Source organism: Phaseolus vulgaris, chromosome 6 (genome assembly GCF_000499845.2).
Source record: "Phaseolus vulgaris cultivar G19833 chromosome 6, P. vulgaris v2.0, whole genome shotgun sequence".
In the NCBI taxonomy this organism is placed as follows: domain Eukaryota; kingdom Viridiplantae; phylum Streptophyta; class Magnoliopsida; order Fabales; family Fabaceae; genus Phaseolus; species Phaseolus vulgaris.
Genome location: NC_023754.2, coordinates 30,685,918 through 30,711,129, shown reverse-complemented (window position 1 = coordinate 30,711,129; position 25,212 = coordinate 30,685,918). Strand labels below are relative to the sequence as shown.

General features: G+C 30.1%; 4 protein-coding genes across 5 annotated transcripts; 1 reads left to right on the top strand and 3 right to left on the bottom strand.

Moving 5' to 3' along the window:
* Positions 1-1,546: 1,546 nt before the first annotated feature.
* On the bottom strand, positions 1,547-3,732 carry LOC137832866 (fatty acid elongase 3-like). Its single transcript, XM_068641234.1, has one exon. It carries the CDS (start codon positions 3,492-3,494, stop codon positions 2,646-2,648), a length of 849 nt encoding a protein of 282 aa, XP_068497335.1. The 5' UTR covers positions 3,495-3,732; the 3' UTR covers positions 1,547-2,645.
* A 5,029-nt stretch (positions 3,733-8,761) lies between these two features.
* LOC137832865 (probable methyltransferase PMT21) lies at positions 8,762-12,018 on the top strand. Of its 2 annotated transcripts, XM_068641231.1 has the most exons (6): positions 8,762-8,935; positions 9,010-9,103; positions 10,565-10,713; positions 10,814-11,009; positions 11,082-11,292; positions 11,625-12,018. In XM_068641231.1, the coding sequence occupies exons 4-6, from the start codon at positions 10,908-10,910 to the stop codon at positions 11,774-11,776; spliced, it is 465 nt and encodes a 154-aa protein (XP_068497332.1). In that variant the 5' UTR covers positions 8,762-8,935; positions 9,010-9,103; positions 10,565-10,713; positions 10,814-10,907; the 3' UTR covers positions 11,777-12,018. The 2 variants fall into 2 exon arrangements, with proteins under 2 accessions (XP_068497332.1, XP_068497333.1); XM_068641232.1 differs by having other exon boundaries at positions 8,762-9,103.
* Positions 12,019-14,797: 2,779 nt separating this feature from the next.
* Positions 14,798-15,997, bottom strand: LOC137832864 (fatty acid elongase 3-like). Its single transcript, XM_068641230.1, has 2 exons — positions 15,105-15,997; positions 14,798-14,966 (listed from the first exon to the last, which is right to left on the bottom strand). The coding sequence occupies exon 1, from the start codon at positions 15,939-15,941 to the stop codon at positions 15,123-15,125; it is 819 nt and encodes a 272-aa protein (XP_068497331.1). The 5' UTR covers positions 15,942-15,997; the 3' UTR covers positions 14,798-14,966; positions 15,105-15,122.
* Positions 15,998-17,599: 1,602 nt separating this feature from the next.
* On the bottom strand, positions 17,600-22,584 carry LOC137832862 (protein RETICULATA-RELATED 1, chloroplastic). The gene is made up of 8 exons (XM_068641229.1): positions 21,966-22,584; positions 19,878-20,042; positions 19,667-19,759; positions 19,471-19,586; positions 18,995-19,093; positions 18,598-18,903; positions 18,292-18,456; positions 17,600-18,153 (listed from the first exon to the last, which is right to left on the bottom strand). Exons 1-8 carry the CDS (start codon positions 22,302-22,304, stop codon positions 17,868-17,870), a joined length of 1,569 nt encoding a protein of 522 aa, XP_068497330.1. The 5' UTR covers positions 22,305-22,584; the 3' UTR covers positions 17,600-17,867.
* Between the last annotated feature and the right edge of the window lie 2,628 nt (positions 22,585-25,212).

Here is a 25,212-nt window from a genome sequence, read left to right as displayed (position 1 = left end):
TTACGAGGTGCAGGAAAAAAAATGTAGAGGTGCAGGAAGAAACACCCCAGATAAAACTATATGCCTGGATTTGTAGAGGCTTTTAGACCTCTTGAATTTTCTTCTTCTACCCCGACAAACTTCTTTCTGTAATCCATCAAATGGGTAAAATGGTCAAAATGTTTCATCTAATTTGATCTTATTTTAGAAAGCTTTTTCGGAATATATTTTAGAAAATATATTCCAAAAAATAGTTATGGAATTTTTTTTGAAAATCTTATTGGGTCAAGCTGACTTAACTAAGAAAAAGAACGAGAAATTTATTCTTTATGAACTATTGGCCCATTATGGAGTTTAAAGTGTGTATCTTTTTGGACAGTTTCTTCCTGCACCTCCATATCTTCTTCTCCTACCTCCATACACAACATGAAAATACATTTTTATCCTTTTTGTGTCACCTCATAAACTAGTTTTCGGATTATGTAATCCGGAATACATTTGAAAAAAGACTTCCGAATTACATAATCCGGAAGTTAAATAAGACTTTCAAATTATGTAATTCGGAAAGTAATCATGCATCTGAAGAAAGGCTTCCGGATTACATAATCCAGAAGCTAATTATAAATTTGAAAAATGACTTCCGGATTACATAATCCAGAATTTTATAGAAGGGTATTTTTAGAAATTTAAAAATTTATGGATGTAAGAGAAGAAGGTACGGAGGTGCAGGAAGAAACAGTCATCTTTTTGCATCAGAAATTTTTATGGATACATTTTGCTTTTTTTTGCTATTTTTTTTTATCACGACAACACATAAAAATCAGGTTCTCTACAAGAAATTGGTGTGAGCCTTTACGGTTTATATGTAAAAAAGATTTATGGTTAATCAGATACTAATTTAATTTTTTTTATTAATAATAAAAATTAATTTAGATATTAATAAATTTTTTAGTTTTTAAAATAATATTTATTTTAGTCAAATTTTTAAAATTAATTTTTATTTAATGATTTTTTTTTTAAAATATGGAATGTTGTTAAACTTGAACTATTGAATCTTGACGTGTCTTCATAATTTTTTTATATGATATACATGCTTGTTTGAAAGTATATTTTATAGGATGTCTTTGTAAAAAATCTACATCATATTTATGGGTTGGAGAATCTCAAGGAATTTCATTTAATTAATTTATTATTATTTATTAAAAAAAATTCAAACTATGTGTCGTAAACTACAATTAAGAAGGATAGTTTTTAACGTTCGAAGAATTTTTGTAGTATTCTTAACGATTCGATAAGTTTCGATATATAACTTCTGATTATGAAGAAATGTTATTTTCATTGTTTAATCCAAAACTGAAATTTTAAACAGAAAAAATGGGATTGTAAAGTGATACAAATAGTCAATATTTCAGTTCTCTATACCATAATAGTATAATACGAAGAAGATGTAGGGAAGAATAATAGTATTTATTTTGTTGTTGTTAGGTAGTTGGTAGATGATAAATGCAGCATTTTGATGATGAGTGTGCAGCTGTTCTAGGACCACAATTTCATGTCTCATCACTACTTTACCAATAACCCCATCCATGCATAACACGTTTGTTTATCTATCAATAAGTAAACAAATCCACCTTAACAAAAACACATTCCACAGACTCAACCAAATCCTTAACAATTGGTGCTCTATTGCCCCAACCACACCCCAATTTCAATTCAACTTGTTGCCATTCATAATACAAGTTCCAAGAGTAAGAAGCAAGAAAAAAGTAGAGGAATAAAAACAGGTAGATGATAGTGAGAGACTAAAACATGTTCATAGTTCTCAGGACCAGTTACGTGACATGTTTCAGAATTTCAATTTCATAAAAGAATGAATTGGAAGAATAATAATAATGATATCGTACCATTAATAGGGCAATAGTAGGAGACTACAAACAAGAAAATCATCAACTACAAACTAATTTTAGATTTTAGAAATAAAAAATACTTAGATGTTATATTGACTAAATTAGAAACTATTTAAAAGACTAAAAAAATTATTAATTTTTAAATTAATTTTAATTATTAATAAATAATTTCTAAATTAGTATCTAATTAGTTACCAATCATTACAAGAAAATCATGAAATAGAAACCAATTTTTAGATACCAAAATAATTAGTTGCAATAATAACTAAATTAGAGACCATTCTAAAAATTAAAAACAATTTTGGTTGTTAAATTAGTTTATATTATTGTTAAATAGTTTCTAAATTGGTATCTAATTAGCAACCAAGGTTTTAAGTATCAATTATTTAGTTTTTAAAATTTGGTTGCTAATTAGATACCGATTTAGAAACTATTTAACAATAATAGAAACTAATTTAAAAATTAATTTTTTTTAATTTATAAAATGATCTTTAATTTAGTTACTATTGCAACTAATTATTTTGATCTCTAAAAATTGGTTTCTATTTCATGATTTTCTTATAGTGAATGTTTTAACTACCTTATGTAGATTCTAAATTTGGTAGCAAAAACATTAGTAAGTAATTAGATAATAATTTATAAAAATTTATCAATAATATAAATTAATTTAGAAACCAATAATTTTTATATTATCTAAAGTAGTATCTAATTTAATCAATATAACGATGAATTATTTCTGTTTCTAAAACTGGTTTCTATCTAATGATTTTCTTGTAACGAAAAGAAGGGTTTTGAGGACTTAACGGCAAGCTTATTCTTGTTGATGGAGGATGCACCATAGCTCTTCTTGTGAAAGTCTAGGAAGAGAAGGAGAAGAGAGAGGTAGAAGGCGACGTTGAAGGTCCAACCCCAGACGCCGGAGCAGCCAGAGCCGGTGAAGTGGTAGTAGAGCATGACACCCAAAACGACGAAGCTCGAGTAGAACTGCAAGATCTGAACGTTGGTGACGAGCTTCTTCCACCTGGGACGCACCCCGAGTGCGCAGGATAAGTAGTAGGCGTACATTAGCACATGCACGGAGGCGTTGGTGACGAGGACGGCGGGGAAGAGGGTCTGGGAGGTTTGGAGCCAGATGTAGCACATGATGACGACGGTGGAGTGGTGGTAGACGTGGAGGAAGGTGAGGCGTTGGACGGAGTTGGTGAGGATGATGAGGAGGGTGTCGGCGAACTCGAGGATCTTGGAGAGGTAGAAGATGTAGGCCCAGAAGAAGAGAGGCCCAGTGGGCTTGGTGTGGGGAGGGAAGCAGATGATCCAGTGGAGGTGAGGTGCATGGTGGAAGGTGGAGAGGAGGCAGCCAAGGGCCATGATGAAGGAGAGGAGGAGGAGGAAGATGTTGTGGATGGCTGAGATGGTTTTGATCAATTGTGGAGATATGGATGAGGATATGATCCTGTGGGGGAGAATGAAGGTGGAGAAAAGGTAAGAGAGAATGGTGAAGAAGAGGAAGTGTGGTGAGGAACCTAGGGTTTTCCCTGGCCTCCATGAGAAGTTTCTTATGGTTGGATGGTTCACTAACCAGTACTCCAAATCCAACCCTGATAACATTTTTCTCAAACTCAACCACCACAGTAGAAACTTGAACCCTAAATCTTGAATCTCAAACCCTAGCTAGCTAATACTGTGCTGCTGGGGAAGAGAGATCTTGAAATGAAAAACACTCAGTAGCTTGAAGTTGTTTGATGCATGGAAATGTTATGTTGCTATAAGTAATGAATAGTGATCCACCACATCAACGGAGGAGTTTGGAGTTACATGTTAATGTTTGGTCTTGAAATTCGTTAAAGTGTTTTTAGCGAGTTTATTTTTAGCGAATTTCTATTTTTTTATTATTGTCTAAAACTCTTAATATATATGTAATCAATTAATAGTTGCTGATAGAGTAAAGATATTGATCTTTGAATTTTAAGTCGTTTTTTAACTAGTTGTGACACGATAGACACTTAAACTTTTTTGAGATGTATTTTCTTTTGTTTTGTAAGAGAGTTGAACCATTTTTAAAATAGGTCACATTTATTATATTTTTTATGATAAAAAAAATATAGTGATAGAATAACACAACTATGTAAGTATTGTGACAAGTGTTTGTATTATTAGTGAGAGAGAAACCATTTGCTAAGGTTTGAAGTTGGTGAATAAATGTGGCAATATGAGGAGAGGCAAATGCATGGCCTCTACAGTGACTCTAGAGTGAGTCATGATGAATGAGATCTTGACCATTCAATGATAATAATAATAACATTATACATATTTGATTTTAAATTTAAATTGAAAAGAATAAAAAAAGGTGAGATTGGAACACTTGGAATGATCCAGATGTTTGTCAGAGATGAGTATAGAGTGATACCGAAGCTTCATAGCCATGCCATGTGGCCATTTTATCTTCAGCACTGCCACCAGATTTCAATACAGATTTCAATATTAGATTTCTCAACTACTCTTCTTTACTAGATTTTTTAGAAGGCAAAAGTTGAACTGGATACATATCTTGGGAAAGTTTTGATTTGAGTTTGTTGCAGAAAACAGAAAGCAGAAAGAAGAAAGGAAAAAAAGTGAATTTAAAATTGAAATGTTGATCTGGTGTATCTACCAGCTAAGAACATTGATTACATAGTGAATAGAAAAGTGGACGTAGATGAAAATGGGGCACACCCCCCTTTATGTTTTTGAAAAGGATAGACAATCTATTTACTAAATATTATTACTAGTAAGAGAATTATGGAAAAATAGTAATAAGAGTTTCTCAGAATAAATCATATTAAAAAATTTACTTTGAAAGTTTGGCTAGGGATAAGTGTTATGGTGTGTTTTTCTTATTCTGATTAATGCCTTGAATCACTTGTTAGTATGAAGTCTAAGTCTGTGAATAAGAGATTTATCGATGAGTAGAAGGATTTTAATGGTTTAAATATATTGGTTTATTTTATCGAGTATTTGTATTAAAGACAAAGTTTAAGGTATTTTTGTTTGTGTAATGAGAGTAAAGAAAAAAAAAACTTAAGTTGATTTTTTTTATAGAAGTTGAGGTATTTCTAAAATACATCTTATTTATTCATTCGTTTTTTGCTGATAAATTTTTTTTACAATATTAATATATTTTTAAAAGTAATCAACAAAAAAATACTTTGGTTTCACATGATGATGGAGCATGGAAAGTTAGTAAAATGTGTAGTTATGATAGTGCAGATGAAAATGGTTTTATAGAACTTTTTTATCTTGAGAAGATGGAAGGGTGTATGAAATAACCAAAATAGAGGGTTGCAGAGGAAAGAAAAGAAAAGAGAAGAATGTAATTGTGTTCTGTGTTGGTAGGGCACTGGTAGGGTTAGAGGTTAGAGGGTGCACATAAATAGGGAAATCATGATATATATATATATATATATAATAATAATAATAAAAGATAAATTTATAATTAAATAATATTAAAAATTATAAATAAAAAAAAACTCTAAATCCTAAACCTAATAAATAATAGACTAAAACTTTTCCAACAGTAACATTAACTGCTCACCACACCCAACCCTAACTTCCCAACTCTCTCCTATAAATACACAATTTTTAATAAGTATAGGATTATAGGATTCTCAAAATTACAATGCTATTCAAACTCAAAAAGGAAAACATTGGTTCGGTTTTATTTAATTTACCATTCATTTTTAAACCAACTCTATATAAAATTTATTTTTTGTTGAAATTACTTTTTTACTAGTAAAGTTAATTTGATACTTCACTTTTTCTCTTATATTCATTTAAGTGAAGTTTATTTTTACATGCACATGATAGTGATTGTATGGATGATATAGATATTGAGATTTTCATGGTGGTGCAATTAAAAGTTTGGTTTTGGATCACATCTAAAGTTTTGTTTTTGCAAACTTTTACCACTGATTTATATGAAATCTATTAAAAAAATATTAACAGTTTGCGAGGTTTGTTGGTAGACTTCGACAAATGATTTTGTAACATGTTTTTTGTTCATTGTCTTTTCTGTGTAAGAAGTCTTAGGGCGTTAAGCTTAAATTCTGATTCAACTAGATTGTTTCTTTTTGTAAGAAATGTAGGTTGTCCTGTTTATATAAGGGTTGAAGTATCCTTAAAATATCTCTATTATTTATTCATTTCTGGTTGATAAAAAAATGATGATTTGGAATCATATAAATATGATTATATTCAAAAACAAGAAAAGATATACAAGAAAACATAGATTAACTAAAAGTCATGTGTCCAACTCAAATTATACATGTGTCAAGCTAAATCACACATTAAAGAGAAAAAAAAATACATAAACTTAAATTTAGAGAGAAGAAAAACCCATTCAAAACCAAAATAGATCAAAATCATAGTTGCCCTTAACTTCAATATTTTCTAAGTGATGTGTTTTAATCAAAGAAAATAAAATAAACAGGCTGTAAGTATAGAAAAAAAAAATCCTAAAATTTAGAGAGACAATATTTTTAAAAAATGAAAACAATTTATAATATATAGTATTTATAACTAAACATTCATTCTTAATTTAACTTAAGTTTTCTCTCCTTATAACATGTACTTACAATTCATAACAAAACCCAAAAAAATATTTTAAAAAAATAAAATATAAAATATCATTTTGAGTTCCAAGTGTGTTCTATAAGTTATAAACCCTCTTATCTGTAAATAGATTTTATTTGTATTATTTTATAAACTTAAATATATTTATAATTTATATAAAATGCTCAAATTATGAATTAATCTCCATTAAGTAAACTTTGTATTCGTTTCTCAAAATTGAAAATATTGTTTGTACATCTAATATGACACTTTATCTGTTAAATAAATATAAACAAATCAAGTGATTATTTTAATTGAAAACGTCTGGTATTTATAATATATGTTAGCACATAATATTTTATAAAATCCTTAAAATAAATATTTTTATCTTAAAAATAATAATTAACATAAAAAATAAAATTCATTTATTTTGTATTTCTCTTCAAGACGTTCTTTCTTTACATATTTCCTGACTTATAATATTGAATGGTAATGAAACACTATTTTCGTACCTCAATAATGCTATATACTAATTAATAATCGAATAAAGCATTATCCAATAAATTTTAATTACTATACTCGAACAATTAATACATCATCTCATAAATTTAACTTAAAAAATAAATATATTTTATTAAAAAAAAGTACAAGATTTAGTTATGAAAAAGTTACCCACTTCAATGTTCTTTTAATATACTTCGTATGAATGTCAATTTCAAAAAATTAAATAGAATTGATTGTGCCTTTAATTAAGAGGGTAGAGGATGATGAAATGTAAGTAGGTTGTGGGATGGGAGAGAAAAAGAATATTTAAAACAATCATGAAATTTATTGTATTATTTGTTATTATTATTTATTTTTAACTAAATATATTTAAATTTTTCATTTTCCATTATATATATATATATATATATATATTACCTGTATTTTTTAAATAGAAGTCGTGATGAGTTTATTTTTAATATTTATTATTTTTCAAAAAATATATACTAAATTAAAACACATATGAGTTTTTTTTTTAACTTATGTATAAAATTAATGTTTTAAAACTTTAATTAGTAACAGGCCAACAAAAATACTGAATTATTAATTGGGCTAATAATGGTTGAACATTAAATTTATTAATTATATATTAACTATATATTAACTATATATTAACTACTGAATTTGACTTGATGATCAAACCTACATATATATGCACCACAAATTTATTTAAAAAAAACTGCAAATCAGACCTACTGTGGATATTTTCATATTTAGTCCCATTGAACTAATAATTATATGTTCAATTTTATTTTTTTATGATTATCTATATTATTACTAAAATTTGTACTTTTGAGTGAAAATCTCATAATTTGATTGTTTTCATTTTTTGAATTCAATTAATTACTAAATTTTCTAACATAAATTTATTGACTTAAAAAAAGACGATTTTAACGTATTGTTAGAGTATCTTCTTACAATAATTTAATAATGCTAATATGATAATAAATTTTAAATCCTAGATCTTAACTAAAACTCTAAATCACAGGAATAATATATACACTACAATAAAATGATTGAAAATGATTGAATGGTAACCGATTTAGAAACCAAAAATAAATAGTTTCTATTGTAACTAATTTAGATACCATTTTATAAACTAAAAATTATTGGTTATTAAAATGGTATCTATTATTAATAAAAATTGTAATATAATTAGATACTATATTTTTGGTTGCTAATAATAAAAATAAAAATAAAAAGTTTTTTTTGAGACATTTTTTCAGTTTCTTGTGAAGATGTAATTGGAAACCATTTTTTTAGTTACTTTTAATTTATTTTAGAAACTAAATTTTGGTCTCTAAAAATAATAGAATTAGAAACTAATTTGTAGTTTCTAATCATCATATATAATTAAATGCTTTAATTTTTAGTCATTATTATTTGAATTTAGATACTAATTTTGGAGTAATTAAATTTTATAAAATTAATTATTAATTTATAAAATATTTTAAATTGGTATGAATAAATTTATTAATTTTAGTATAATATTAAAATAATTCTACCAATTTAAAAATTACATTTAAAACAATATTTTAATATTTTAATTTTATTTAAATATAAAATTAAATTAATAATAAATTCAAAATATTATTTAAATTAAAAATTTAATAAATTATTTTAAATAAAAATGCATATTTTTCAAAAATTTATTTAATTATTTAAAATCTGAGCAAATGGTTTGGAATTTGAAAGTTTATTTGTCTCGTCCCTCACTCTCACGAACACACACTCTGCAACTCGCACCTTCACACACTCTGCAACCCGCACCTTCACGCACTCTGCAACCCGCACCTTGCAATGGCACCCTGCGACGACAACGTACCCGCGACGGCAACGCATCCATGACGACAACGCATCCATGACGGCAACGCACCCGCGACGGAAACGCACCCTGCGACGGCAACGAAGCTCCGCAGGTATTCATTCCTTTACTGTGTTCTGATTCTAATTATCCACTCTCTCTGTCACGCTTGTTGTGTCTTTGTTTCAGTCGAATCACAGAGATTCAAAAGCTTTGCGACATTGACCACGAATTCAACCCTTCGGAATTGGATACCCCCAATCACTAGGCTCTTCATGTTCAGGTTAAATTCTCCTTCGTTGCTATTCCCAATTCCTAACGGCTTCCTATCCATTCACTTTCAATTTTCAATCCCACAAAACACACTGCACCACATTCTATTCGAATGTGAAAGAGCTGATAAACAACAGAGGAATAAGAATTGTATAAAGTCTATAATTGACGTGCTTCAGCATTAATCTTAGTATTAAATAATTCTCCCATTTATTCTAATTCATTTTTTTTTTCGTCTTGATTATAATTATTCTTATCATGTTTTTACTATAATAAATGGATTTGAGAATTGAGAATGATAATGGAAAACTAATTACCTCCAAATCTGCAATGATGGCGAAGGATGTACAAGTAGACTATTTAGCTGCTTTGTGGTTTTGTTCACAACTTGATTTGCATCTTTTTCTCTCTTAATTCTTTTAATAATTTATTTTCTTTGAAAGATTACAGTAAGTAATAAATGTTTTAAGTGATTGTATATAAGATCTGAGGGATTTATGAAGTCAAATTTCTTATAAGGGTTTACATATTTAATTGTGCTTTTTTAGAACTATAAGTAGATAGTGAAACAATGTTTTGCTCATTAACATAAATTAAAGATTGCAGTAAGTTGTCTACCGTGCTATTTGTTGATGCCCAATGATGGAGGGACTATTAGTGATCTGCCATTTGGTTTCTTTATACCTGAACCATTGCCATTCTCTCTCTCTATTTCTCTCTTACATTCATATCTACTCGTTCATTTATTTATTTTTGTGCAAGAAGGATGTAAATGAAACCAGGGTGTAGATTATTTGATTTGCATTTAATTATTTTATCTGAGGGCTATGCAAATATTTTCTTGGTTGCACGAACTGATGAATAATTGGGTTGAATGTGGGTTTGTTACTCTGATTTATCATATAAGATTATATTTTGTTGATGGCAATGGCAGTAGTTACTGTTTTTTCCATTTTGAATGATTGGCGGCCACATGTTCTTTAACTTGTTATTTTTCACACTATTGTTAGGGTGATAAAATTCATGGATCTCTCTATCAATTTGTTGGTTTCATCATCAATTTGTTATTGGATCCCATTTTCAACCTTGTGGAATTTATGAATTTCAATCAGTATTGTCTTGGATAAGTAAAATGTTATTTTTAACGTTACTCCTCCATTTATATGTTGATACAAATTAGTGATGGTCTAGTGGTACTTATGCGGGCCTTGAGGGTCTGTTCCTTTGATTCCATGGAAATATGTGAAAGCCTATACATAATAGTGCAGTTTGATGGGTTATTTTGTTTTTTCTAAAAAAAAAGTCCATAGTATTATCTCAATTTGTATTTGTGTTATATTTTTTTAGCCATGTCAATTTTGCAGCCATTTGATAATATATTCCATGTACTATCTCAATGTAGGCTTCGTAAATGGTAGTCATTTGCTGATGCTTAATTTTCATTGTTGATTGAGCATGCATAATTTTACAGAGATGGAGAAAATATGGCACGTTCCGGCTTACTTTGTTAAAACGCCATTGCCCTCCAATTTTTGAGAGGAAGGAATGCTTGGTTCCTCCACCAGATGGATACAAGCCTCTAATCAGATGGTCAAAGAGCAGAGATGAGTGTTGGTACAGGTATAATGTAATATGCTTTATGAGTTAAAAAGAAAAAGACTGAATGAGTTAACTATAAATATTATGCACTTGTTCAACTTTTCTGTTACATTAATGTCAGGAATGTGCCCTATGAGTGGATCAACAAGCAGAAGTCTAACCAACATTGGTTGATTAAGGAAGGGGAGAAATTTCTGTTTCCAGGTGGGGGTACTATGTTTCCCAATGGTGTTGGTGAATATGTTGATATGATGCAAGAACTAATCCCAGAAATGAAAGATGGGACAGTGAGAACTGCCATTGATACTAGTTGCGGGGTGAGTTTACTCATAACCTCTTTTTCTTGAGGTTTATTTCAAAGTTAATAACTTAACTCTGATTTATTGTAGGTTGCTAACTGGGGTGGTGATTTATTGGATCAGGGGATTCCAACAGTTTTTCTTGCTCCAAGAGATAACCATGAAGCTCAAGTTCAATTTGCTCTAGAGCGTGGAATACCAGCTATTCTTGGTGTCATATCTACACAGATACTTTCTTTCCCATCAAACTCCTTTGACATGGCTCATTGCTCCAGATGCCTTATCCCATGGACGGAATTTGGTAAATCTTCTATGCAAATTGAATTTTATAAATCAAACAGAATTCATTCTTATTTATGTGATCCAGCTTTTTTAGTGCCTTGTACTTAATTAATGTAAAGCCAACACATTTTATGATTTTGTTTCCCTTGGTTCATGGGTGATCAATGATCAATGATCATTGATGAGATGGTATGCAATAGGACCTTCATCCTCTAGCTAAGATTTTACATAAACTCAGGCATTCAATTTAATTCCAATTTTGGTGTTTATACGTGACTTGTTAACTAGTATCTAAGTTCACTCTAATTTTTTAGTCACTCTCTAATGGGGGATATTCTCATGTGCTTTTAGGTGGTATTTATCTCATGGAAATGCACTGTATTCTTCGTCCCGGTGGATTTTGTGCTTTTAGGTGGATTTTGGGTATTTATCTCATGCAGGCTTGTTTACCTATTTTGTTTACTATTTGGTTGAAAGTTACCATGCTATGTAATGTCAATTGATACACAAAAGATTGCGAGTATCGTGGCTGTTGTTTGGGGGCTGTAGCAAATCAAAGTTGAAATTGAAATATAATTGACTTTTTTTTATTCATGTTTATCCAGAACTGCAATGAATTACATTCTTAATCCTAAGAGATTTGACAATGCATATGTAAGTTTTATCAATAGAATGTTTCCTTTACCACACCTAAATGAATTGATTTTTACACTTGATAAAAAATAAAATAAATAGAAATAAAAAACTAAATATAAAATAAATAATAAATAATAATAATAATAATAAATAATAAAATATTTTTTTATAATAAATAATATATATATATATATATTTATTTTTTTTATAATAAATTACATTATTTAGAGACCAATATAGTGACCATTTCTTGTTATTCGTATATTTGGTCACTAAATAAGTTTCTATATATTTTGGTCACTAAATTGGTTTTTATTTAATGGTAACTAAATTGGTTTCTAAATTAGAATCTAAATTGGTATCTAAAATTAGCGACCATGATTTTAGCCACTTAAGACTATTAGTTTCTAAATTAGTTTCTAATTAAGTTAGTGACTAATTTTATCATTTTAGAAATCAAAAATTTAGTTTTTAAAAACACTTTTTCTTGTAGTGATAATATCTTAACTACAAGTAAAAATATTCATAATATTCACTCTAATATTTTTTATAATATGTCTTCTTACAGTAACTAATGCATCATTAATTTTACTTGACATTAAAAAGTTATAAAGAACTTTGTTAATTTTTTAATTTATTCGAATCAGCTCACAGACTTGCAAACTCTGTTACCCACTACAACCCATTTTTACAAATCAAAACAGTAGATGAACCCACATTCCCTGTGTATAATCATTAAGCCAACAATTTAACTATGAAAATTAAGTTAATCACCTTGTTTATAAGTAGAAGTATAACTGAATTGTCCCAAACTTAGATAAATTTTAAGGCAAATTCTCTTTACACCTATATCATTAAAATCATTTCCATATTTTGTTAATTCCAACAATACCCTTAAATTATAAAGCACTTCCATATTTTGTTAATTCCAACATAGTATCCTTAGAATGTGGTATCTTCTTTTTCATTTTTAAGTGATGATAGTTGATTGTGTTGTTTGGTAGTTAAGATAAGTTTTGTAGTGTGTGGTAGTGACGGTGTTTTTGTTCATTTTTTTATATTGAATTGTACAATTCAAGAAGTATTTGGGCATCTAGAAATACCTTTTAAATTATACAATCTTAAATACATTTTAAAATTACATTATGAATTTATACAATTTGGAAATCATATTTTTTTCAAAAGGCTTTCAGATTGAACAATCCGAAATTAACAAAACCAAGAAAGAAAACTAACAAGATACAAAAATGGAGTACAAAACTTAAAAAATAAATATCTTTGCATTGGAAATCATAAAATAAAACGTATATTCTTACTAACCCTCTCACACATGTTTAAATAATGAAACTGTTCTTTTAAACGTTACGAAATGAGATGAGAAGAATAAAAGTGTTACGGCATGTAGAAGTGCATTTAAAAAGGTGAAGTTATCTTATTTGCAATTATTTAATTTTTTTAAAAAGGTTAAAACTATGGAGAAGGTAAAGAGAATGTAGGGAGGTGGTGGAAGAATTTGCCAATTTTTATGAGCTGAATTAAATGAACGGATTTTCTAATTCACACACTTAAAATATTTGAAGTAATGAATTCATAAATTTAGAATCCAATAAACTCAACCCAACACAACACAAGTATCTAATAAATATATAATAAAATATTACTGGCTTAATAAATTTAATACAAAAAATAATTTTAAGTTTTATAATATTATTTATGTATTATAAATATTCTCATTACCTTACAAAATTAATCACTAGAAATATTTTTTCATACACCTTTTAGGAAGTGGTAATTGTTTTACTACCTAAACTTCTCACCCCAAGAATTAGGTTGCTAAATAAAGAAAAGATGAACCAAGTCCAATAAAATTTAATCAAATTTTATTGGATTAAGTGAAAGATTAGACAAAATTTGATTTAACTTAGGTTACTTATACCCTTAGTCAAAACTCATTTTTCATTGATTTTATTAGTATTACGTGCAAGTTTAACGCAGCTCTCATATCTCAAAAACATGGTCTAAATTCAAAATAATACATTTATCCAAAAACATCACATAAACATGATAAATAACCAACATCAACATAATATAGTAGCTTAAATTGGTGAAAAACAATATCTTGAAAATAATAAGAATTGATTCCGTTTTAACTCTATGAAGTTTAAGGGTGTATCTGATTTCAGTCTTTTAATTTTTTTTAAATCTTTTAGTTTTCCAATTTGAAGAAAAAGTATTTTTAATCTTTAGACACTAATTTTTTTTAACTGTTGTTATTCTTTATACAGTAAATCTAACAGACTAATACTGTATTTATTGCAATTTAAAAGACTAAAATACTTTTTAATTTTATATTCAAAACTAAATTCACTGCAAATTTCAAATTTTAAATAAACTAATAACATAACTAAGTGAAGAAACAAAAAAGATGACAGTATGCATCAAAACTCAAATTTTCAAGCACAGTTTTTCAAGAACAGAGATATTTAAGATGGAGTCCAGCCACCATAGACAAGAAACACAAAATAAAGACACAAATTTTGAAGATTTGTGTTCAAACAGAAAACTTTTCCCTTTCCAAAGCTAGCTTCTTGAAGTCTTAGTTTCTATCAAGAATTTTAGGAAAAGTGGTATCCAAAGGTTCCAAAAGGCTATTCTCCCCCATACCAATTCAAATTTGCAACGAACAAAGAGAAAATGTTCATTTTCCGCTTAATGATTTAAAATTTTTACCTTCCAAATATTCATATGTATAACTCAAATGACTAATATGTTATACTAATATGTTATTTTTTAATTTCTTCATGCAGAAACTTATCTAAATAACATAAATGACTTTTCGAACATGATAAGTAAGCACAATTTACATCACATCATTCAAAATGAAAATCTAAAACGAAAATAACCAGAATATATAACAATCATTTCTGTATCATAAAAAACAATGAAGTTTTTGCGTTAGGTGGATGTGTTAAATGATATGGTGCGGTAGAAATTGGCCCATTTGGAAGATGGAACCAGGGATGAGAATGAGACGTATTACTCGTATGAGAGTATGAACTGTTATTGTAGCAGTAATCAATGTTGTTCAATGTAGGCAAAAAAAAGCTTGATGAGTTGAATTGTAAGGCAATAGAAAGAAAATGAAAGATGTGGCAAAGCGAGTGAAATGCAACAAACAATTATCGTGCGTCTTACCGAAGATGAGGAGAGTGATCAGGAGTCCTTGTCAACGATGCGTTTGTCGGTGGAGTTCCTCCCGTGAGCGTAACTCTTGAGGTGAAAATCAACAAAAAGGGCGAAAAGAGAGGCGTTGAAGAGCGCATTGAAGCACCAGCCCCAAATTCCGGAGCAACCAGAGGAGGAGAAGTGGAAGCGGAGCATGAGGGCAGAAATCGCGAAGCTGAAGAGGAACTGGAGAATCTGGCAGTTGGTGACGGCGCGCTTCCAGGAGGGGCGGAAGGAGAGGGCGGTGAGGAAGTAGTAGGCGTACATGATGACGTGGACGGAGGCGTTGGTGAGGAGGGCGACGGGGAAGAGGGACTGGGAGGTTTGAAGCCAGAGGTAGGACATGAGGAGGACGGTGGAGTGGTGGTAGACGTGGAGGAAGGTGAGGCGTCGCGTTGAGCGGGAGAGGATGATGAAGAGCGTGTCAAGGAATTCGAGGATTTTGGAGAGGTAGAAGATGTAGGCCCAGAAGAAGAGAGGCCCAGTGGGCTTGGTGTGGGGAGGGAAGCAGATGGCCCAGTGGAGGTGGGGGGTGTGGGTGAGGAGGGTGAGGGAGGTGCCGAGGAGCATGAGGAGGGAGAGGAGGAGGAGGAGGAGGTTGTGGAGGGCGGTGATGGGTTTGAGGAGGTGGTGAGGGAAGGGTGGGAGAGGGAGATTGGTGAGGAAGAGAGTGAGTGAAAGGTATGTGATGATTGAGAGAGTGAGGAAGAGAGGGGAAGAGAAAGGAGTGTGTGGAGAGTTCCATTGGAAGTTCAGGATGCTTGGCTGGTACACCATCCACCACTCCACCACTGAGATCAAACCCATTCTGGATAATCCTCAACCAATTTTTTACCTCTCTCTTCTCTTTCATGGATATTCATATATATAACTTCTTTAATTCACCTTCCTTCATCTCCTCTCACATTAACCGTGTGCTTCAATTAGGAGGGAAGAAATTCACACATTAGATTTGGAGTAATTTGAGAAAAATATATATAGAAAGAGTTACATTATTATTTGAAAGTTTATTGAAATTTTGTTGAATGATATAAGTTTATAATGTTTTTAATTTTATAAATATTTAAATAATGAGATATAAGATGTTTTTATGGAAATTTATGTTAATTGGAATTTTGTAAATTATTTTTGATATTGTTAAATAATTATTTTTGAAATAAGTAAATTTGGTTTTTTTGTCATTATCAAAACATGTGAAATTCTCATAAAATAAATAAATTTTGTGATAGTGAAAAAATGTTTAAAAAATAATTTGAAATGTAGTAAAAGAAAAATTAAAGACATTTATTTTTAACTTATAATGTATTATAGAAAACACTATTTTTTTCATTATTATAAGAGGTTGTAATAGTGAAAAATAAAAAATACTACTAAAAAAGATAACGATGTTTTAAAAAAAACTAAACAAAACAAAAGACATTTAAAACAACACCAAAATAAACCATATATGCTTATTTGAAAAAATTGAAACTTAACGAATTATGAAAAGAAAAAAGAGCTAGAGAGCACCAACAACACCAATTAAGAAATAACATCAAAAGCTAACTATCAAACTCAAAACAAGTAAAAGAAAAACAAAATAAGTCATTAACCAATTATCAACCTCAATATATACACAGTCCATAATCAATTAAGACTACAAAAACATATAACAAATTAATTATGTGCTGCATAAAACACACTAATTGATCGATTATGGTTTCGAAACCTTTAAAAAATTGATTATGGTTCAAATGAAACGCATTATATAATTTATTATTCATTAAAAACATATGGTAAATCGTTTAAAGTTTAGGGTATGCATGTAAAAAAACACATTAATCGATTGTTGCTTTCAAAATATAATTATAATAAATTATATTAGATGTTATAACCCATTCATAATTGATTATTCACTTAAAAGTTACGCACCTCCAAGCATAGAAAGTTTGAACGTTTTTTCTCATATGGTTTATTTGATCTCATGCACAAAAACTCTCTGAAACAAACTAAATATTGAAATGGGAGTGCACAAAGCTCTCAACTCAATTTGAACTTTTTTTCTCAAATGGTTTCTTTGATCTCAAGCACAAAAGCTCTCTCAAACAAACAAACTAAATAGTGAAATGGGAGTGCACAAAGCTCTCAAATGAAATAAAAACGAATGAAATAAACCATATGGCTTTACTTAACCTTTTCGGAATGAAAATTGTCCATCACTTGCTTTTTCATCTTCACACTGCTCCGGAGAATGTTGGAACCAAATACAGTGGTACCCTCTTTTGTTTTTCTATTATTTCATATAATTACAATTTTAACTCCATTCCTGCATAGGAAAAGGTTTCCAATTCTACTTTCTAGATGTTTCTCGTACTTCTCATTTGACTTCCCTCGATGTACAATTTTATGACCATTTTTTTTCATGAGATCCAAGATTAGGAAGATTCTTCGGAGTTCAGAACCTACGATCGTGAAACTACAAGAGGTGAAAAAAAAAATACTAACTCTAATTTATTTAATGGATTCAAAATATAGAGTACAGAATCAGATAGCAAAACAGAAAGGATGAATATAAGAATTCCTAACAAAATTTAGGAGCAAAACCCTCACCAAATCCCAGTTAATGTAATAGAAAAATGTTGGTTCACTAATTACCCCCAGACTTAGTATGAAGCAGCCAGTGAACCGCCCAAGGATACTCCAGAAGTAACGAAGAGCAAAATTGGACAACCACTATGTTTATATCAGCACAAACTAAGCAGAACCTGCTGCAACCTTTTTCCGAACAACCCTTTTTCGCCGGGCTTTAGGAGCTGAAGATTCCGCACCTGCCCCGTCTGCATTCCTTTGTTTGATGCCCAGGAGCCCAAGCCCAGAAACAACTGCATTCTTTGATATAAACCATTTTGAGGATGGCGTTTCTACATTCTCAGAAGTCCTGTTGTACACTTTCAAGAGGTCATCCGACTGAGCCAGTGGATCTGCCTCAACTCCAAGCCATGCACGCTTAGAAGTCTCTCCTAATTGAACGTTCAAGACCCTGCATAAAATTTGGAATAAGTTTTCAAAAAACAGCTTCTAAAATACTTTCTTCCTCTACCATGATGTAACTTATGTTAAAACAAAATGGATTCAACATTATTGGTGAACAAATTATTCAGTAGAGAAAAAACCACACCTGAATGTTGTGCTGAAGAACAGGGCAACTCCAATAACATCAAAATGGGTCATCATTGCTCTATCAAACCCACCTAACAGTTGATATCTAAGGTTAGCATAAATTCCGAGAAAAGCACCGTAACCAAGCGCATTACTGCTCACACTTGGGACTGTCACAGATAATCTGCAGGCGCAACATATGCAAGGATAAAATTAATACTTAGCACTCGTAATTTGACCAATCGTGGGTAAAACTCAAGGATTATTAAAAAATTAAATGAATTTGAATGCTATTAAAATAAGGTTGGGTTTCAACCCTGCACACCTTCCCTCCTTTTTACTGGCCAAAGTGTTTGACACTGCACCTTGTACTGCACCAGCACTCAAACCAACCATGCACAACTCAGCAGCCTTGAATAAAAAGCATTGGATTCTCTTTTGCAAGTCAAATTCCCTGAGTGGATAGCTCTTTTCAAATATATTGTTTGGAAGCTTCTGCAATGTATTTTGTAAATCAAACCGAAATGTGTTCCCATATGATCGACAAGGAGCAAGAGACCAAACAACTAGTGCATTGCATGCTGCTGCTGTCAGCACGTTCATAAGTGCAAGATCCCACTCCTGCTTTATCCTAGATTCAAATTGAAGTTAACAATTATTACTCTAATTCATCATCAAGAATACCAGAAACACTTCCAAACCATTTTGAATGCATAACACACCTATGTTTCCGATTCTTTATCTCCCACCACAATGAGCAACCTACTGTTGCTACCTCCTCCAATACAAGCCTATACAAGAATGCAGGATCTGCAAGCAACCTGCACAATAAAAGATGAATATACGAGATAGCAGTGTATACAAAGATACACTCCAAAACGAAAACTAAAAGTTAAATAGATTTGATGGGAACAAGGAGGGAATGGGAAAAAACCTTAGTTCTAGTCTAGGAGCAAAAGTATTCCTCCAACTCACAAATTCATTGTCTAAAATAAGATAATAATTGGGGCCAACACTACTGCAAATTAAACTCTAGCTAATAACCTGAATTAAAATAGGACCCCTACAGATAAGGTCAAATTAAAATCCTAATGATTTCAGAAGAAAAAATATGGGGTTAAATGTGAGGCATTAGACCCAAAATGTTCTTATATTAGAATAAAATATTTCAAGACAACCAGGACATAATTGAATTTACCTGCCAATGAAAGACCTTGATAGTGTTTGAGGCAGTGTTCGGGAAATAAACCTACTGGTGGTCGGCCTCGCATTGATTGCGAGAAATTTTACCATTTGAGCTGAACTAACCAACCCCTAAACAACAAATTTCAGTCAGTATGCAGCCCAATGCTTAATAGACTAAACAAGTAAAAATAAACTGAAAATTATGGTACCATTTCATAAGCTTGTCGAAGCCCTGCAGGCAAATCCATCATAGTCCTTTGCCACTCATTTAACACAGCATCCACAAACTTTCGGTCAAATAGCTACAACAAAGACAGAATGAGTTAAATTTCTTAAGGAAACATCAAATGAAAGCCATGAAAAGTTGTATGCTTCTCAAAGAGGGAAAACCTATTATATAAAATGAACAATATTTCTAACCTCTTCAAAAAGTATTCGTCTCCTAAACAAGCCACCCTCATCTCCATCATCACCTTCATCAAAGTCATCAAAGTAATCATCATCATCACCATCATCATCCCCTCCGTCACCACCACCATGATTGATTTTCTTTCCAATATCTCCACCACCTCCCCCAATGTCTAGCTGCAAACAAAAGGGCAAAAATGAATTTCCAAATGCTAAAAACAATAAATTTCATTCCACTAAGTGAAGTCAGCTACATGGACTACACAATACCATTGGTCTCAGTCTAAAATTAATTTTTTGAGAGTATTCTTCAATTTACAGCTATTAAACTTGCTAATGAAAACATTTAAAAAGTACTCATGTAATCCAAGTCACCACCCACCACCAAGTACATACATAGGTCATGCAGACAATACTGAAAATTTAGATACAAACCAAACAGTAAGATTAAACTAAATATCATCATTTTAAGCATTCATAATTAACAACATTAAAGGAATCCTTCATAGCGTCACCTATTGACCAGTCTGGTCCTGTATGTATAGACTTTAATTACAAGTTAATAAATTAAGGAGATAACGTAGAAGGAAGAATGGAGACATTTATCTCTATAGAACTTCTGGTCAGAAGATTGCACACCTGAAATTAAAATATTAATTGGAGATGCAAAGGGAGGGGCTTAGAACGAAAGATTGAAACTTAAAAATTAGCTAAGAATGAAGAAACAAGACTAATGTTAGTGCGATTTTATAGCTGACATAATTATGAAAAAATAGCTCTCGTGAAGCTTCTATTGATAACGTCTGGGAGTAAATGATTCAATAAGGGTAGCTATTGAGCCATAACCGCATTGTTCATGGTAGTCAGAATCGAGCTTCAACTCAGACAAGCACACAATTCAGCAAATCTACTGTGGCTGGGCAAGTACATCTATGGACAGAATTGGAAATTTTCAAACTCCGAAGAAGCATTGTACAAGGGCATTAAGTTGTGGAATCGTGCATTTTGTTTTCTCTTTAAGGGCTTCTAAAAGCTTCAGCCCATAAAATCAATCCCCAAATCCCAAATAATGAAAACGCATCCTATCTACGTGTTTTCAACTTCACACAAACGTTCCCCATACTCTGTTGCAGAAACCACCACAACCAGAGCTCCCCTCCATTGCATCAGAGCTCTTCTGGTCCATAAGCAACGCCTCTCTCTGATTTTGTGCAGTTTTCTCTCCCTATTTGTGTAAGATACTGCTCTGTTTAAGATGTTAAGTGGTTCTGGAGTTGCAACCTGCCTGTCTCATATTAAATTTGACGATGATAGCTACTCCATTGTCTGATGTTCTCGTCATGTCTTTTGTATAAGGAGTAGAAACTAAAAACTAATGCAGTATTATAAGATGTTTTGTTTCATTGTTTGTCATGAATTCTATATCAGGGGGCTTAGTTATTGACTTTCTTATGCTTATAAATCTATAATTATGAATTTAAGCTCAACTAAGTATTTTATGTGTTAGAATGGTTTTCTCTCTCTTATTCTACTATGTTAGATTCATGAATAGGAATTTACATGCAAATGCCTAAATATTAATATTATAAATCTTGTCCACGACCATGATTTTGTTCAAGTATTTGCAACTACAGTAGTGGCCGCATTTGCCCATGCTTTCCAACACTGTCAATGAACACAATGAAACCGCATCCACGATTGAATTAAAACCCTGGTTATCGGTAATCCTTTATGGCACAATGTTATTATCGCATAAAAGTTTAATCCAATCTCAACTTAGACTTAAGAATGGTCCACAACACCTTCAATCCTCTCAATTAACACGCTAGCATATATCTTAGTTCTTCAGCCACAATTTCCACAATAGGGAAATGGTAAACACTGTTAGAAAACTAACAAAAAAAATAAAAATAAACCAATGATACTTATACTGATAGCCCCGAAACAAGCACGGGAACACGTTATTTCTCATGCAGCTGATTGTACTGTAAACACGGAAAAGCCATAACTAGAGTATTCACCGGTTCACTTTCCGCGAGAACGACAAATTTTAGAAGAAAACCCTAATTTAGTGACTAGAAATAGAGAGAGAGGAGTTACCTCGGGGCTGGACACGGTTTCCTTTTGCGATAAATCGAGTTTGGATTTCTCCAAGGTAACGGCGCCGAGCGAGCCGTACTGGCCGCCCTTCATAGAGAGAGGCTCGGAAGCGACGGGCGCGACGGGCGCGTTGAGGCAACGCTCCAAATGAGTGGTGAAGTCGGTTTCGACGTGGGCGGTGATTTTGAGGCCGGAGACATTCCTGATGTCGGAGGATGAAGAGGATCGGAGGAGGAGAGGGCGGTGCGTGTGGCAGAGCGTGGGAAGCATGGGAATGGGGTTAGGGGAGGATTTGGCCCCGACATGGTTAATCTTGAATTGAGAGAGTGCAGGAAGCATGTTTGTGTGGAGAGAGATGGAAGAATGACCTAAAAGTGAGGAACAACAACTTCTACCAACAAATTGTTCTTCTCATGACTTTGATCGAAGCGATTGAAGAAGAAGATGAAGATGATGATGAAGAAGATGAAAAATGAAGAATGAAGAGAAGAGCACAACCCAATCCGAAACCCAATTCTTATTTGTAAACCCACTGAGTTCACTCGTCTTCACTCGGCGCCTTCACCTTCCTTTAACCATTCTCCACAACCACAAATTTTTCTCACCCTTCAAAATCCCTATTAACTCCAATTTTAAAACTAAATTTTTATAACTATATTATGACAATAATTAAATTACTTTAAAACATATTTTATTTTATTGGAAATATTCAATACTTTTTTTATTTTTACTCAATTCAATTCCAAACTAGTTGTCATAATTTCTTGTTTATGTTTTCAATCTAATTTTATTTTACAAATTAAAATAACTTTTTTTTAGGTTAAACATTTTTATATGCTAAATTATTTATTTTAATTTATTTATTTTTCTCAGATTATATAAGTTATTTTTAAGTTATAAAAAAATTAAAGCAGGGTAAGTTTTTATAAAACTATGTCATATCAAATAAATTATTTTTTAAATATATATATATATATATATATATATTTATATATATGTCATGTTTGAATTAACATATGTTTACAATCATCAATTATTTTAATGTATAGTTATTTTGTAAAAGACAAAAATGGTTCTATTATTCATTTTTTTTTTCAAAAAATCAAACAATTTTTATTTTTAATTTATTCTATTTATACCATTATATAAAAAATAATTGTATCATTTAATAAATATAAATATATTTTATTTATTTAATAAAAAAATAATTTAACAACTATTCTCAATTAAAAATAACCACAAAATAATATTTCAACACTATTTTTACAAATTATATAGAAAAATTTAGTTTTTTTAATATCGTTCTTACCAAATTATATTTTTAACATTAAATTAATTTAATGTAATAAAAATATAAATACATATATAATAATTATGTTGAATGCCATTAATTTTTTTCTAAATTAATTAATATATACGTAACCAAACATAATTGTTTTAACTGAACTAATTAATACTTTTTAAACAAATATAATTTAGTGTAGTTTTAATGTAAGTATAAATGTTTTGTAATATTTTTTAACATTTTATTTTATTTTCAAGAAAATATAATTTACTTTGTATACTTTATAACATTATAATTATATTTTAAATAAACATAACAATATACACTTATAATTTACTATATTGGCATCGACAGAATTTTTTTTGGGCATCTACAGTTCTTTAGACACAAAATTTTATAAATAATATAAATAAAATTTTAATAATTTTAAAAAAATCTATTATTAAAATATAAATTCTAGTAAAACTAAAACCCTAAACTAATAAAAATAAATTACTATTAAGAAATGTCTTGAATTTGAGTTGAAAGAAAGATCATCATTTATTCAAATTCTTTGTAAAAATTAATTATTAATAAATATTTATATTTACTCTAGGATGACTACTAAAAGTAACATACTCATTTAAATTTGATTCTGACATAAATGATTAATACAGTGTTATCTATTAATTTTTATATTTATATTTGATGTTTAATAGTTTTAATTAAATAATCATTTTTAAGTTTTTAATTATATAACTTAAGTGATATTTATTACAAGAATAAAAAAAATCATGGTTAAAATAGGTAATAATATTCAGAAATAAAGATTATTAAACTTAATTTTTTGTTGCTTTACATATATATTTAAAAGTAGTTTAAAAAACTTATCTGTCTTAATTAAAAATATTTTGTATATTGAATAGTTTTATATAGTTTAGAAGATGAGACTATGAATAATTTATTTTATTTTATTTTTCTCAATCTCCTACATATCTTTTAAAGAAAAAAAATCATAAATAGTATTTTTATTATTAATTTTTTTCATTGTATTATTTTATGAATCTCCTCAATGGCTTTATTGCACACTATATATTAGACAAAATCATGGAATTCCTTTCACTATTGGAAAACATGAAATTTATACGGAGAGCATCTACATATATTTTTTAACTATTTTATATTTATTCACTTAAATATTTTTAATTTTAATTGTGCTCTTTTGTTTTGTAATTTTGATTTTGATTAGTTGTTAAAGGAATTGATTGAGAGATTAAATTGCACAAAAACTATAAGCATTGACGAACATATAGAAAATGATAGAAAAGATTTTTGTTTTGACTTACAACTATTTCAAATTTGATGATTTAAGTTTTTCTACATAAGAATAATACATAAAACATATTTTGTGAAGACTTAAGTTACCTATTTTAATCAAATTTAAAGAAAAAACATAAAGAATTTGTGTGAGTGTTTAAATTTTCTATTTTTTTCTCATTTCCCAGGAGGCACGAAACTCTAGACAAAGTTGATGCATGTGAATAGCAATTATAAGGAAATTGTGAGGAAATAGAAATCAGAAAATTTTAAAAAATGGGATAATAAATTGTATAAAAATCTTCAATATAGTACAATTGAATATATAATGGTGAATTTATTGGAAATTTCATCTAACTAGTTTTTTTTTTTATTATTCTGATTGAAGTTCGTAACGGTTGATTTACATGAAATCTATAAAAAAAGTATTAGGTCGATACTAATAGTTTTAGTTTTTTTTTTTTATTCTGATTGAAGTTTATAACGGTTGATTTGCATGAAATCTATCAGAAAAAAGTATTAGGTCAGATACTGATAGCTTTAGATTATTGTTTTGCTTTAATATTTGTCGTGTGAGTAACTTTAGACTCATGTTTGTATAAATGTTGAAGTATCTTTGAAATATTCTAATAATTTATTATTTTTTACAGATAATTTTTTTTAGTG

Coding starts and splice junctions, on each gene's coding strand:
- LOC137832866 (XM_068641234.1), bottom strand. CDS start 3,494: ATGTTATCAGGGTTGGATTTGGAGTACTGGTTAGTGAACCATCCAACC.
- LOC137832865 (XM_068641231.1), top strand. CDS start 10,908: ATGTTTCCCAATGGTGTTGGTGAATATGTTGATATGATGCAAGAACTA. Junction 11,010..11,081: donor CCATTGATACTAGTTGCGGG/GTGAGTTTACTC, acceptor GATTTATTGTAG/GTTGCTAACTGGGGTGGTGA. Junction 11,293..11,624: donor TATCCCATGGACGGAATTTG/GTAAATCTTCTA, acceptor ATGTGCTTTTAG/GTGGTATTTATCTCATGGAA.
- LOC137832864 (XM_068641230.1), bottom strand. CDS start 15,941: ATGGGTTTGATCTCAGTGGTGGAGTGGTGGATGGTGTACCAGCCAAGC.
- LOC137832862 (XM_068641229.1), bottom strand. CDS start 22,304: ATGCTTCCTGCACTCTCTCAATTCAAGATTAACCATGTCGGGGCCAAA. Junction 19,760..19,877: donor GACGAATACTTTTTGAAGAG/GTTAGAAATATT, acceptor TCTTTGTTGTAG/CTATTTGACCGAAAGTTTGT. Junction 19,094..19,470: donor TCAAGGTCTTTCATTGGCAG/GTAAATTCAATT, acceptor TTTATTGTGCAG/GTTGCTTGCAGATCCTGCAT.